This window comes from Vidua chalybeata, chromosome 9, assembly GCF_026979565.1.
Source record: "Vidua chalybeata isolate OUT-0048 chromosome 9, bVidCha1 merged haplotype, whole genome shotgun sequence".
NCBI classification, from domain to species: Eukaryota; Metazoa; Chordata; class Aves; order Passeriformes; family Viduidae; genus Vidua; species Vidua chalybeata.
In genome coordinates this window covers 31,370,682-31,385,924 of record NC_071538.1, presented here as the reverse complement: position 1 = coordinate 31,385,924, position 15,243 = coordinate 31,370,682, and the positions used below count along the sequence as shown (strand labels likewise).

The 15,243-nt window shown below is 43.1% G+C and overlaps 1 protein-coding gene across 6 annotated transcripts in view; it reads right to left on the bottom strand.

Annotated features, from left to right (window-relative positions):
* Positions 1–15,243, bottom strand: part of RABGAP1L (RAB GTPase activating protein 1 like) — a 231,670-nt gene that overhangs the window by 32,108 nt on the left and 184,319 nt on the right. Inside the window, exon 1 of one of the 6 annotated variants that reach the window (XM_053950359.1) lies at positions 4,512–4,637. The exons of the other annotated variants lie outside the window; for them this stretch is intronic. Coding sequence (XP_053806334.1) covers positions 4,512–4,622 — 111 coding nt within the window. The 5' untranslated portion in view covers positions 4,623–4,637. Of the gene's footprint in view, positions 1–4,511; positions 4,638–15,243 lie in introns of those variants that run through there. 6 annotated transcript variants of the gene reach the window in all.

Below are 15,243 nucleotides of genomic sequence, written 5' to 3'. Positions count from 1 at the left end.
CATAACAGTGACCACCCAACCTTCCTCCCTCCTCTGGCAGCAGCTCCAACTACAGGATGCCAGGGAAAGATGGCCTTCAAAAGCTCAAGTGCTGCCAGGGACTCTGTACTGGAAGACTCCACACAGGCAGAATTAGAGATTCAAGGAAAAACTGAGATTGGAAGGGCTCCATGGGGCACGTGGACTAAGCTCTTGCTGAGGCAGGGGCAGGTTCAAAGCTAGAGCATGCTGCATGCCGCTCCTGAAGGCCTCCAAGGATGGAGATACCAAGGTCTCCCTGGACAGAACTGCTTTCCCTTGTGCTGAGCCAGAACTGACTCTGCTGCAAATTATGACCATTTGTCATAATGCAATGTCCTGTCACTGTGTGCCTCAGAGTTTGGCTTTCTGCTTTCTATGAACTTCTTCTAGGTGGCCAGAGACTACAATTAGATCCCTCCTGAGCTTTCTCCTCCTCAGGCTAAGATGCTCCAATTCTCCCATCCTTCACCATGCAGTTTGACCCTGCCCTCCCATCAGCCTACCACTCCGCTCGCTTTAGCCTGTGAATATCCCTGGTCTCTGTGGGCTCAGGAGGATTCAGGGAGAGACACATTTCACTGGGACCTGTCTGTGCACAGCCAGCCTTGGGCACTGCAGAGCACAGATTATCCACCACAACTCCCAGCCTGCGCTCATGCTGTCCAGAGATTTAGTCCCCATCCTGCAGAGACGATGGAGTTTATCCTACTCAGGATTTTGCATTTGCCTTTGCACTTGCTGAACCTCAGCAAGCTCCTCTCAGCCCAGCGCCTACCCTCCAGTTTCTGCCCCCTGTAAAACAGGGTGCATCCTCTTCTGGTGTCTTGGCCTGAAGATATTAAACACAGACCCACTATTAACCCCCAAAAATGTTAGACTTCAACCCATGGATGACTGTGTACCGCACTTCTCCTAGGCCTCCCAAGTCTTTCACCTGCTTTGCCATTCACCCACCCACTCTAAACTGCCTCAGTTCAGCTTTGATGAGAAGCTGAGAGCTTAAAATTCCTTATGACAGGGTCTGCTAGTGTGCAACCACAAATTCTTTCTATGAAATGGCTGATAATTCCCCTGAATAGAGAGCTAAACACAGCAAGGCAGGCAGGAAAATGGAAATACAATGAAGCTTTCCACAAGAACGTCCTTCAGCTCTGGATTAAGAGGATTATACCACTTAGAGTAGCATTTTTATAACCCCTTGAGTCCAAGTTTTCTGCAGATAAACTGAGAATTGAAATTCCCCACAGTAAAGCTGCTCAATTCTTGCGCAAACTACACAGCACCCCATTTATATATGCTGCTCTCCCTGTCTGTGCAAAGTTGTTTCAGAACCAGTTGAAATTCTGAAAGCAAGACCTCACAGCAAAACAACTGCATTTCATGGTGACACTACAATATGACTAATTTTATTATAATATATGTTGGGAGATTGCTATTACATAGTGTAGCTTTGAAACATATTTAACAAAACCTTATCTCAGATCATCCACATCCTGTTCAATTGTTTAAGAGCATCAGAACAACATGAAAAAATACTGCTGTGCTTTCTAGTGAAAAATACAGCTATAAGGGAGGACACAGATAATTCACATAGATACAGATGATGGCAGATAACAGCAGATAATTCTGACTGTGTCCAAGTTCATGCCTGTATGGCACTGGCTGTGTCAGAAGGCCACACAGGGCTGGCCTAAAGCACAAGGAACGTGCACAGCTCTCACCTGGCCTGGTTTGGTTTCGGCATTCATGTAATGACACGTGGCTCTCTGTGCAGGAGAGACTCCTGTGCACCACCCCAGCCCATTGCACAACCCAAAGGAAATACAATGAGTTACTTGTAATGCCAGAAACCTTCCAACTCCCAGCCACAGAATGGAAGTCTTTACAGAGCTTTGTTTCTTAAACTATTCTCTGCAACCTGAGCGTGTAATAGAAAAGCTTTTCAAAATAACTGAAACTGCATTTTGCAAACCCAGCAGATGAATCCCAGATTGCAACATACCTGTGCTATTAATATGAACTCTTAGAATAAACAAAATGTCCACTTCCTGCAGAAAGTCCCTTTGTGTACAGAACACACCTTTGTGCAAGCTGTTGAAGTGACTGTGAGAGAGTCAACACAATTTGCCCCAACTTATCCCGACTGTCAGCTTGTCCCACAGTTAAATGTAGCAGCAGAGAACCAAAAGAAACGTTCTGAACCATCAGGTCCTGATGTTTCACAGTGCAGACTCCCGTGCATTGTCTAGTCCTATCATAATTCTGAAGAGAGTGTCATTTTAAATCTCTCCAGGTTGTTTGCACCATTATTTGCTTAATTAGTATCTTTCAAAAACCAATTTAAAAAGCAGTTAGGTGTTTCCTATGTAACCCAACAAAAAAAAGTATTTCTTAATTTCTTTACTAGTACATAATGCACTGAAACATGGAGTCCTAGAATGGCTTGGATCTGAAGAACCTTAAAGACCATCTTGTTCCAACCCTTTGCTGTGGGCAGGGATACCTTGCACTAGACCAGGCTGCTCAAAGTCCCACATTGATACACAAATGTGTTAATACTCCTTGATTGCAGGAAAAAAAAAAACAAACAAACCCCGTTGTTCAGAACAAACCCTTACAGTAAAGTCAATTAGTCAGATCTTCTAAATAAAAGTAATAATGATACTTTTCCTCCCACGGCTGCTCTCTGTTTACTAGGAGACAAGTAGTTTCTTCATAGAGAAATGTTTTCCATCTTATTTTCAGAGTGGCAGAAATCATCTGGAGATGTAATGTGGTGCTTTGACACCAGTTCCCTCTCTCTCCTGGTCACTCAGAGCTGATCCAGAGCAATCTAGTGACCCACAACACAATTCCCATTACTCGTGCTCTGCTGCTGCCCAGACCATCGCTGAGCCCATCACGGCAGCACTTCCCAAAGGTTTAAATTACAAGGTAAGCCACCATGAAAGGTCTTCTCATCACAGGGATTTTAGTTCAGCAACTGCAAGTGCTATCTCTAGAACACCTCAGCAGTTCAGGGCAGGAAACTCCCAGGAAAACTCTCTGGTCATCATCCCTTGCTGAAAGAAATTCATCCTAAGATATTCACGCAGAGCTGCCAGTACCAGGCTCCGGTTAATCCTACTGCAACACCAGGTCCTGTCTGAAGAAGATCCTACCATGGCCTTCTAGGCAAGGTAACACATGCTGCCACAGCCATCAGCTAAGGCAGAGCAAGAGGAAAGGCTGTGGCTGCACAGTGAGTTAAGGGATACCACGTATTTAAAAATATCCAGCAAGGGAAAAGCGTGTGACTTGTGATGTGCTTGGTAACCAAAGCCTGGTCAGAGCCCAGCTCTGAACCTTGTCATCTTAGAGCATGGTTTTGTTTATACTGAATTTCTAGATTTGTTATCTAACTTTTGTAATGGACCTTGAAAATTCTGGCCCAAAGAAGACCAGAGACAGGAAAAAGCATCACAATAAAAGGGATTTGGCAGAAATCTGCTTTACATCCAGAGATTCAATGATCCGATGTGAGATGCAGGAGATTAGTTCATTCATCCGAGATCTCCTGAGCATGGAGAGGCAGAAAAACCCGAGCAAGAAACAAGCACAGTGATGCTTTACACAAGATACAATAAAGCAAATTTTCCTTTTCTGAGAACATCTTCCTTTGTCCCAGCAGAGGAACTGACTGTGTACAAACACACACCCAGCCCCAAATCTGCACACATGAGTGCTTCTTTGGGCTGCTGAATTTGTGTTTAGCCTGAAATGTTAACTGCATCTGCTTGCACATTAAGCTTAACACCTTTACATACATTTATATTTCAAAACACTCCCTCCGACTGCTTCTAGGCATCCTGGCTCCCACATGGGCTCAGCTGTAGGATCTGAGGCCAAAGATGAACTCTAGCACCAAATTTCAGAGCCTGCAGCTCCCTCCAAGCACTGAGATCTCCATGACAGAGGAAGATGACCACACTCTACATGTCACTTACAGAAAGAGATATGCTATTTATGAAGAAATAGCGTATTTAATTCTACTAAAAGGTTTTTATGGAAATTTAGGCTGATTTCAAAACATACAAAAGTGGAACATCACCATTCCCAAGGAAGGGACTGATTCTTTCAGATTTCATGATGAGGGTACCTGCACCCCAGAAACAGCATCTACCCCGACCTCTTGACTTACATTCTCAGAGTCTGCAGCTGGATTAGCTTAATAATTATTCCAGTTATGTAAAAAATATTATTTAACTATGATCCTACTGAGCAAATTATCTTCTTCTAAACTTAGCTGCCCAGAAAGAGATTTTAATAATCTCTTCTGAAACAGATTATTTTCATTTTGTTGATGCATGACAGCAAATTTCTGAAAAAGTAATAAAACAGAAACTAAGTAATAAAAAGAGAAACTGAAGAACAAAGAAGGGTGCTAAACAGTAAAGTCTTCAACAGAAGGACTTAACCTTGAGCATTACTGGCAAAGGAGGAACACCTACCACAGCTTTGGGTTTGCTTACTGCCACCAGATTGGCCAGAAAATCCTCGTCGCACAGCTGGCCAAACACGTGGGCATTGTAAGCCACCACTATGGAGACCTCTTCCATCATTTTGGCTGTCCTTAGCGGCTCAGCAGGTCCGCAGTCCAAGGTGGAGCCCTGGCTCAGCTCCTCGTCAGTTGTTCACACCCAGCTGGAGCTGCTCTTGGGGAAGGAGTGTCAGCAGGGAGAGAACGTGACCCAGCAAATCAGCTCCCGCTCGGGTTTTCCTCTCAAGGGCGCCTTCCGTACCAGGGGAAGCACGCACGGCACACCTGCTCACGCTCCCAACACCTGGCTTGCAAAAGGCATTTGCTGAAGTTTGGAGAAATTCTGATTTAGTTCCAGTATTAGTTAGAACCTGTTTTAGTTCCAGTATTAGGCCAAAGATGAAACAGCAGGAGACAAAACAGGTCAGTATTAAACAAGGAAAAGATCTGTCGGAGCTTGACGGCAGCACTGAAATCACTGCTGTGCTTCTGCAGTTTGGTAGCAATTGTTCATTCTTTATGTCCAGTTTTCTCCCATGAAAGCTGATATTCCTGTCAGCAGTCTTCCCTTCCAACGAATTGCTGCTTCTGGCTTATTTGTAAATTCACAGAGATTGGTATAATGCTGATTTCTTTCAAACACTCCTTGAAATTTTCTGCCAGTTTCTAAATCTCTCCTTTAAAATATTTTAAAACAATAATTTCTGCTTTTCTGTAGATATCAACTGCATTCTGTACCATGTAGATACTTTGATTTTAGCAGAAAGAAAATTGCATCAAGTCACAACCCTCCAAAAAAGTTTCCTTCAGTTTCCAAATGTAATAACAGGTAAAACAGCCCTGAAAAATGCAACAAGGCTGTAAAGCTCTTTCTTAAATAAACTGGTATCTCCACAAGTGAAATGAAAACAGTTTATGCCATTAAAACTTTCCACAGAAGAAGGTTTTTAACTGAGATCTGTCACTGTTCTTGTTTTAGCTAAGAAGTAATATGTTATCTCTTGTCTGTGAATCCTAAATAGTGGAGCAGCCTTCCAAATTGCTCCTGACTTGCCAATTCATTTATCATAACTTCTTTTAATCTATCTGACACAGAGCAAAAACAGCACAAGGAAAAAATACGGAAAAAATAATTAACAATCAGTACTCTGAAAACTACAAATGAAAATCTAGAAAACAATACAAGATTTGAAGAAACAAAATGTCCCAGAAGAAAGTCCTTTCAGGACAATCAGGCAAGGTAAGACTCCATCCACCATATTTTTATCTTCTCTGGAAGCCTTTTCTTCCTGATGAAAAATCATACCTGCTCAAGAAACAGAAATCATTCCGGCCATCCATGTTTCCAAAAAGAAGCCGTGTTGGATGGAAAAAATAGGATAGAAATGTCCAGTGCAGGTTGGTGTGGCATATGGTTACACTCTTGCTTTCCAGAATGAGTAGTCAGACCCACCTTACTTTTTTTTTTTTTTTTCTCCTCTCTTCCTGGAGTATCGTTATCAAAGATTGCAGCTATCTAAACAGCACCAGGTGCTATTTGCATTTGAATAGGAAACTTGAGCAACAGCTCTAGCGGGCAGGATTAAAACCCTAACATCTCTTCCACTTATATAGTGGGGAGAAATTACATGTTATTGCTAGGAAACAGAGAGTTCTAATAGGCTTATGGCAAACAAAAAATGCAGCACTTGAGGTTAAACTCTTGAGACTAAAGCAGATTCTGATCATGCTTAACCCTTGCAGGATGAAGAAAGGTATTTTTCCCTTGAAACGCACCTACAGTTCATTCTTTCCTTGTTTTTCTTCAAAGGCAATTTTTTTCCAATGAATTAATTAATTCTTGCAGTAGAAAGACTTCAGATTCCAGCCCGGCTACCGAGAAGGTGGCTCTCCATGTCACCTGCAGAAAATGCCTACCTGCTATTCCAAACCCGGCTCAGGTTTTCTGAAGCCTTTAAACGCTGCCTCCTCCTCCTCACCTCCATTGCCTTAGGGGGAGTTTGGGATCTTCTGGAAGAGCAAGTTCTGAGCGTGGGGCTGCTCGCGGCCCCTCCCCGGTGTGCTGCCGGAGGTAGGTCCCTTCCCACATCTCCTCCCACCCGCTGGCACTCGCCAGGGGCTCCCAACAGGGCTTGGCATTACCTTGAACAGTGAGGTAGGTGCAGGGGAGGGAGCAGGTGGTGGAACAGCAAACATTCCCATGTTAATGAAAGACCAATTTAATTCTGCAATAAGGGCAGGAGGTGGAGAATGCAAATTGTCAAACATACTCCACAGCTGCAGCTAGTCGAACCCCTCCTCTGATTTAGCCAACAAGCATTTCCATTTATAAGGGATTATGGAGCAGAACTACCTTTTTCTTTTCCTCTTAGAGAGGTTACAATTACTTAACAGAACCACATCTGCATATTATTGTATAATTAGTTCAGTAATTCTCATACCTATTCATAACAAAGGGCTTATAATTTTGGCATGTTCTAACTAGCAATTGCAAGAACTAACAACTGATTTGTGACATTGGCTGATGCATCTCTTTAAATAGAATTTTCAGTTGTTTCAAGTTAATGAAGCTGAGCTGCCTGCAAATCCCTATGATCCCTGCATTTTACCTCCCTGTTAACAGCCTGTGCTGTACCCTGAATCAGCACACAAAATTGTAACTATCAAGCCAGGTAAACAAAAATATTTTGAATTAAACTGACCAAAGCAAACACATCAACCCAGGCACAACTGCAGCCTACTTACACCAGAGTAGCTAGAAGGGAAAGGGCAAGCAGAGGTGCCCTCCACCACCTCCCCAGGCCACACTACACAATCCAGCCAGCCCCTCCATACAGAGCCTTCCCCTCTGCTGGGGTTTTTGGGTGCTGAATTGATGAATAATCTACAAAGAGACAATAAAACCCACCTAGAATATTCATATTTCCTTACAGCAAAGAGTGAGTCTCTGCCTAACACCACATCTACCTTGCAGCAGCCTTCGTCAAGGACCAGGAAGGCAGCCCCCTCCATGACACAGCTGTGAAAGCCTACCTCTAAAGCAGGAATTTTTGGAGAAGCGGTTCAACCAAGCAGTCAGGAGACAGAGGAGAGCCAGCAGAAGGACAGGTGAGCTGCAGAAAACTGTTAACTTGTTAAGGTAAGGAGCTCTAATTGCAGGTGTTGGGATTTATATGCCGGTGGATAATAGAGGTGAACGGAAAATTCCTGAATTGAGCAAACCAGCTCTCCTAGCAAAGCAAAATCCTGCTCACTCCCAAGATAAATTCGTTCTCACTCCACCCCCAGGAATTGCTGCTATCTGACAGGGATAGGATCTTCTGACAGACAGGGAAGTGAGGTATGTGCAGCTCCTTGGTAAGCCTCCCTTCCTGCCACCAGCTCCAGGAACACAAAGGCCTTTTCTGTGCTTTGCCTCTCATGCATTAATGAATCCGGGAAGATCACAGCCGTCTTCAGAGAAGGAAACATAAAACCCCTTTCAGAGCACTTGGAATGGCATTTGGCAGTCTTCAAGATAAGTTTACATGTCTTTTTCCCCCAGTGGGAATGAATAATGATAGCATCAGCTCTTCTTGTAATTCTGAACCGACAGGAAGGGCTTTTTCAGACACATCCAGCAAGTGAAATCCACCTGGTTACAAGTCAAACTCTGTGGATCACACACACAGTTCTATTCTCTTCTCACCCACAAAGGGCTTGCCAACCATCAGAGAGCAGCAGAAACTGGAACTCTGTTCCAGTTTTAGACATGCTTCTGGATTCCACGTGATGCTGGAATGCAAAGTCACCATGGCTTGCAGGAATGACCTGCACCATTCCAGAAATGCAATTTCCAGGCTCTGACTGATCTGTGATTGCTTCTCCAAGACTTATTTTTATTATTTAAAATGTCAAATTAGCATGGCCTATTTTATTCCCCCCAAAAAAGTGGGTGTATGCACCTGTGTTTCTACTAAAATAATTCTCCAAATGTGTGGTACAATCTGGGCTTGATGTGCTTTAGCACGTATAGTTACAGGGGCAAATCCTCCCAGTTAGCTTGCTCCTGGTTTGAAAGGAGGCACAACTGTAAACTAATTTATGCAGATTAAAGCCATCCCACTGGAGAGAGGGAATGTGCTCTCCCAATGGTGGCAGAGGTCAGCGTGGCTGGAATTGCTGAGGCATTCCTGACACACCGGTGATGCACTCACCCTCAATAGAACTGTGTAGTCCAACATAGGGAAGAGCTGAGGACTTGGGAATCTTCATTTTATGGTGCCAAATACCCAAATTCCCCTCTCCCAGCCTCCCCAAATCTGCTGCATGCCACACAAAAAGCTACTCGTGCTTCCAAGCAACAACTGCTGCATAAGGATTTTCTTCCACAATATTCCTATAGATGATCTTTACAGAAAGAAAGTAAAACTCTTTATCAGCTGCACCCTAAACCTCCAAAGGTGGAAGAGCAGTCCAGTCAATCACTGCCCAGCCTACTGGAGCTCACTCCCTGGATATCTCTAAGCACATTCTCAGCTAATTCTGTTCTGTGTCTTTGCTCTGTTCCTCACTGAGGTGGTTACTAGCACTTGAAATCTTAAGGGTTTGGGTCAAGTTTCCTCTTCATTTCAGGTTTCACATAACTTGGAACTACAGCTAAATAAGGCATGCCCAAAATAAACCTGCCTCTTTTGGTTTCTAAAACCCACAAACATGAACAAGATTAAACAGCAGCATAGCTGGGACACCAGCCTACAGGTACATGCTCATTATTCAGCTCAGTCCATTCCAGATTATTTTGTAGCTTTTAAAATGATTTCATGAACCTCTTTTGACTTTTAATTTATTAAATTCGCATTTTTACTTTGTTTTCATACATCTTTCCTATCCTGCCACTATCACTTTTCTAAGGGCAATAGAAGTAATTTCCTCTCTCCAGCTAGGCTTCCTTCAGATGTGAATCACCTGCCAGAAATATTTTGCTTCACGAGCTTCCTTCTTGCCTGCTGAGAATGTGGGTTAGAGTTGCATTGACTTTTTCCTTGTTCATGTTTTTCCAGGGGCGAAAGCAGCACAGGACTCCAGCTGAACTATCAGTGCATTTTATTGCTTAGCCCCACAAAGAGCTGTGGTGTGATAGGTGACAGAGGAACAAGGAAAGAACCGGACATCCCTGAGCCAGTATCGATATCAAGTAAAGGGATACTGAATCTTAGTGTGAGTTTTTGAAAATGCCAACTTTTGTCTGTTGAAAAAACAGATTTTACAGGATATTTGGGGCATACTTTGTATTTACCTAATACAACCAATTGAGCTGAGCATATTTCCTCTTTACCCATCCTTTTGTTTTGGCAAAATAGATTTTTTTTTTTCTTTTCTGTTTGGAAAAGCAAGGGGTGGTACCAGTGAGCTCCCCAACAGGCAAACTCTCCTCCAGCCTAATGCCCTCTGAGTGGGCCAGGCTAGTCTGGAGTAGTGAGAACACTACAGAAACCATGCAGAAGGAGCGGGCAGAAATTCCTCATCTGCCTTGGAGCATCATTTCCTGAAAAAACAGAGGGCTTCTGCCACCTGTGTCACCCCTTCTCTTTGGGGACCCTTTTTTATCTCCTTCCAGTTCCATGACAGCAGACATCCACAAGCAACTCAACTCCTCAACTCAGACAAGTGGTAACAGCTGCAGAGCAGGGCCAGGTACCAGGGACCTTCCTACGGCTGTCCCACAGCCATAGCCAGTGTCTCCCAAACCTGTGCTCTCCCAGGCAAATCACTACCCCTCTGAATGAGCAAACATTAACAACCTGTTTGCCATTTCAAGTGTATCTGATATTCCCTGGGGCTACTAACCCAAGAACTGAGTAATGCTTGTATGGCATTTAGACCACACAAATGCCATTTAGAGCTAAACTCCGTAATAAACTCAACACTATCTGTGAAATGTATTTTAAACTTGTTGCATTTATTGCTTCACTTGGTACTGAAAAGAAAAAAAAATGGGTCAAGCATATTAGCCAAGAAAATTAGCATAGGAGTTGTATAGGGATGCTTTGCACTTACAAAGATTTATACATGGATTTCTGGCCTGGTTTCACTACAGGATGATTTAGGGATTTCACCCAAACAGGCTGCTGTCTTTTCACTTACAGCAGATGATCAGCAAACAAAAGATACTAATTAACATCATTAAATTGCATTAAATAGCAACATCTGTCACACGAAGAGACTCACACAGGGCCCAGGATTCCAGCCTTCTCATTTTAAACCCACATTTGACTTTCTTTCTCAAGGTAGATACGTCTCTTCATATTTTTCATTCCCTTCCCAAAGAGGGGTTAATGGTCCTTACCTACGTCCCTAAGGAAGACTAACAAAGATAAAATTAATGGTAAATACAAAACTCTAAGCTGTACTGTTACTGATGTTGTCTGTCAAGTTTGCTCCAGTGCTGACCCAGCCATGCTGCACAGGGAGAATGCAGTGACATGTTTACCTGGATGACCTGAAGTGCCCTGCCTCATGTCAGATTTTAGTATCTTTACTATCACTTTGCACCTGACCTTCAGTCTGGGACAAGGAAAAAAAGGGGAAAGAAGGAAAGGCTGGAAAGCCAGATGCCATGAGAAATTCTTGTAGTTAAGTAACAGGAAGAAAAAGGCAGGACCCCAGCACATCCTCTGCTCATCAATCCCACAGGAGCTGGCCATGCACAAACTTACCTTGGCTGTGCTGGTACCTCACTGCCACCCTGACAGGAGCCCTAAGGGAAAGCTGAGACATTTCTATATGGAAGCAGCACAATGGTAATGGCATATTCCTAAAACAAAAAATAAATCTGCCCTATGATTGCTTGAAGGATGAGATAAGGAGTAATTAAGACTGAAGTGATGTGGGTGAGCAGGAAATGGCACATGGTGTCAGCCAAACTGGGCTAAACCAGGCAGACCAGTCCAGGCACCTTCTTTGAGGTTTGGCTCTCAGTGTGACTGTGAGACAGTCTAGACTGAGGCATGCCTGATGACTCTGAAATGAGATAATTTCATGCATTTTGCAGTAAAAGTACAAACTACTGACACCTTCCAGGAGAGTGGCATGTCCCTCAATGCTGGAGTTAAAAATCAAGGCATTAACTTGGAGCTCACAGGACTGACTGCAGCCCAAAACCATCCAGTGAACAGCACTTGCTGGTAGATGTTGATACCAAAGGTAACAAACAGCCAGCTGATACAGAGAAGGCATTTGACCCAAGACCCGTTTGCTAGGAAAGGCAGAAAGCAGCGAAGTCTCTGTACTCCCCTGGACAAATTCCCTGGCAATTTGAACAGGTCAGCTCCAGGGAAGAAAGGAAGATCAGGACCATGCAAGCTGATCAGCTGTATAAGACTACCAGTAGTATCCACTAATCTAAACTCCACATAATCCTCTGCCCCTAAATCCCCATTCGTCATCATCATCCAGTACAGTGAGAGGGAAATTCTGTTCTCACAAGATGATTTGGGAGACAAACTATTCCAGTACTTAACTGTGCTGATCTAGTCTCCCACTGGGAAAATCTGCATCTACATTTAATGCTTCAGTACAACACAATGAGGAAAGCTTCTGTATTTATATGTGCTTTAAAGATTACCCTGTCTTGATTTGACTGTTAATAAGCTTATTTTAAGAGCTGAAATGGTATGTATGGAGGGGCAGAGAAGGCAAATGCTGCCAGCTGTTATCAAAGAGCTCTGTGTGATCATCAGGTATTTCTTCAGAACCAGAGCTATTTCCATATATTTTTTTACCCTCTCCATCTGGCTTATTCCAATCTTGTCTTTTATTTAAAAATTTGACTATAGGTCTTGTATTACTTACCACTATGGTACCTACTCAACTGAAAGAAATGAGACACTCCCTAAAAAAATTCCAACATAAGGGATTGCTCCAGCTCAGCACTGATGTCCACAGGGCAGGAGGACATTTTCTCCCCATATCCACGTGCTCAGGCTGGGCACAAAAGTGCTGCTTAAGCTGAGGTCAAGTGCAAGGGAGCTCCCTCACTCCCAGTGCTCCTGTTGACTCCTCTCAACATCCAGCTAGAGGCCTATACTTAGAGACAAAAGTGAGCCATAATTTCTAATCTGTAATTCATTTTTTAGTATGTCTTTCATGTAGAGGAAGTGCTTGTGCAAAATCTGTTTTGCAAGAAATGCAAGGGAAGTGCTGGCAATGAGTGAGAGCTAGTTTCTGCTTGATCTAAAGGAAGAAAACCCCATCAAACAAAGAAAAACAAAATTTAGAATGATTTGCAAAAAAAGTTTTTAAAAAGAGGCTTCTATCACCATAAAATTCCTTAATGTATTTCCAAAGCACATATTTTATAGGATACTTTCACTGTTTGGAAAGTCAATGAAGCAAAATAAACCAGCTCACAAGAAAGTAATAACTAACATGAAAAAGAAAAGCTGCATTGCTGTCTACAGTGAATTTCATATGTCGTGTAAGTCCAGGTACCTACATAATGGTTTGAAAGGTTGTAAGTGCCCTCTCATTTGGGACAGAATAACACTATTTCCAATTACTCTATCACAGAATGGTTTGGAAAGGACATTTAAAGATCAACCTGTCCAACCCTGTTGCAATGAGCAGGGACATCTTTAAAAATAATTCCTCTTTGAAAGCAGTGAAGGATTTGATCACCTTTCTCAGACATAGAATCGTACATGAAAAATGTATTATGGTTGTTTCTTGAAATGCCACACAGTATCTTTCTTCTGTAGCTATTCTCACTGCAGAACCTTCCCAGAGAAATACACATGGACTTAGTAATACTCCTGGCACTGGAAGAGTTGCCTGAGGACTGGCAACTGATTTATCAGGACATTAACTGGACACCCCCAGCTTTAAGGAGAGTGAAACAAATGAGTCCCTCTGGTGACACTTGTGACAGAGCATATACCTGACACTGCTCGGTCTGACATGAGGGTGAAGGTATCTCATGGGGAAAGCTAAACCCCAAAGGGTAATTTCCTTGATGTTAGTTAGAACTGTGAAATCGAGAAAGACCAGGAATACAGGTCTGAGTCATTTTTCTTATCTTTCCTAATTAAATGTAACAGCAGCAAGAGAAAAAGCCCACTCTGAGCTGGAGATGGAATGCCCTAACTTGGTCTCTAAGTGCCTTTGGCCATCCCTTATCAGCGGTGCATGGCAAAACATCCAGGACATTTTTGTTGGGCAATACTATGATTTTTTTCTCACTTTTAAAATGTTTTTCATTTTTCCAGTAAGAATGCACAACTGGTGCTCTGTTTATCAGTACTGTTTGCATTCCTGTGCTCTTCTTGAATCTTTCAGAGTTACAGGACCTCAGGGTATATAGAGAGCTGGTGGAGCCCACTACCACCAAAGAGAGAACAGGAGTCTGCAGCACAGATCAGTGATCAGCACAGCCACGGGGTAGCTGTGTCTCCTGCAATGCCCGTGTCAGCTCAGGTTTACTTTGCCCTTTTTCACCACTGCACACCACCCCATATTTTACCAGAGCCCTCAAAGTTCAAGGGTGACAGCTGAGTGTGCCAGGTGGGAAGAGCCAGAATGAGAAATGCAGAGATCCTCACCCATCCCAGCTACTTGTCTGCTTCTAGGTGTAATTCAAGATTCTAAACATCAACTCATGTTCCCTCATTTTCTGACATCTCCCCATAGGAAAGAGCCTATTCTTCCTATCTTCAACAAAGGAAATTAAGATCTATCGACTCATCTTTTCAAATGTACCTGAAAAACCCTCTCAGGGCAGTAGAAGTTATTCCTGGGCATTCAGGCAGGTACCAAATCTCCTGTGCTTTGTTCACACCTCAGCTGAGACAATACATGAGGTAACTTCCCCACCTGCCAGAGCACCTGGGTGAACAATGGCACCAAAACCCATACCTGACACAAACAGCACAGCTTGGCTTGTGAGATCTCAGATGTATTAAAAACCTACATGGAGCTGCTGGTCAGCAAAGGCTTTATAATCAGCACCCCTCTGGGTGTAAAGAAGTGGACACCCCAGTGACAGATGTGTCATAAATGACAAGACCAAGAGTCCATTTTGAAAAAATGAGAATACATCATGAGCACGCCAAGCCACTCAGATATAATTTAGCTTTCCAAATGGGTAATTGAATGCTTAAAGTAAATAAGAAGAAAATTCAATCTGGACTTAAAACATCACCTTCCTCAGCTCACTTCAATGTAAAAAAAGTTACATCTGGCCTTGTGCACAACCCCTGTTTTGCAGGACTGTAAGTACAAACCCAAGTGTTCATGTCCTTCTCGCTGTTCTTCTCCAGAGAGTCAGGTAATAGCTGGATCATCAAAGCAGAAAAAATATTTTTTAGCAAAAAAACTTCCACAATGAAAACTATAGCAGTTAGACAAAGAAGCTGTCAGTTAGTGCAGCCAAAGGCTGTAAGGAGAGGCCCAAAAGGCAACATCTGTTGATGAAGTATAGTCCAGAGACTGAGCTTCATGAATGTTGGCTCTGCTTTGTGAAACAGAAAGGAAATGGAGAAAAACCAGTTTGGTCCCTGTTTGTTCCAAATAAATCTCTACAGGATTCAGTCCTTTCTCATGCTACAGTATTGTGCAGGAGGTGCAAAATACTGGAGCTTCTGAGAGGCTCTGAATTGTCTCTGAGGTTTTCACTGAGGAGCGTGGCAGTGCTTTCACCAAAGAAAGACAAACAGGACAAACACAGC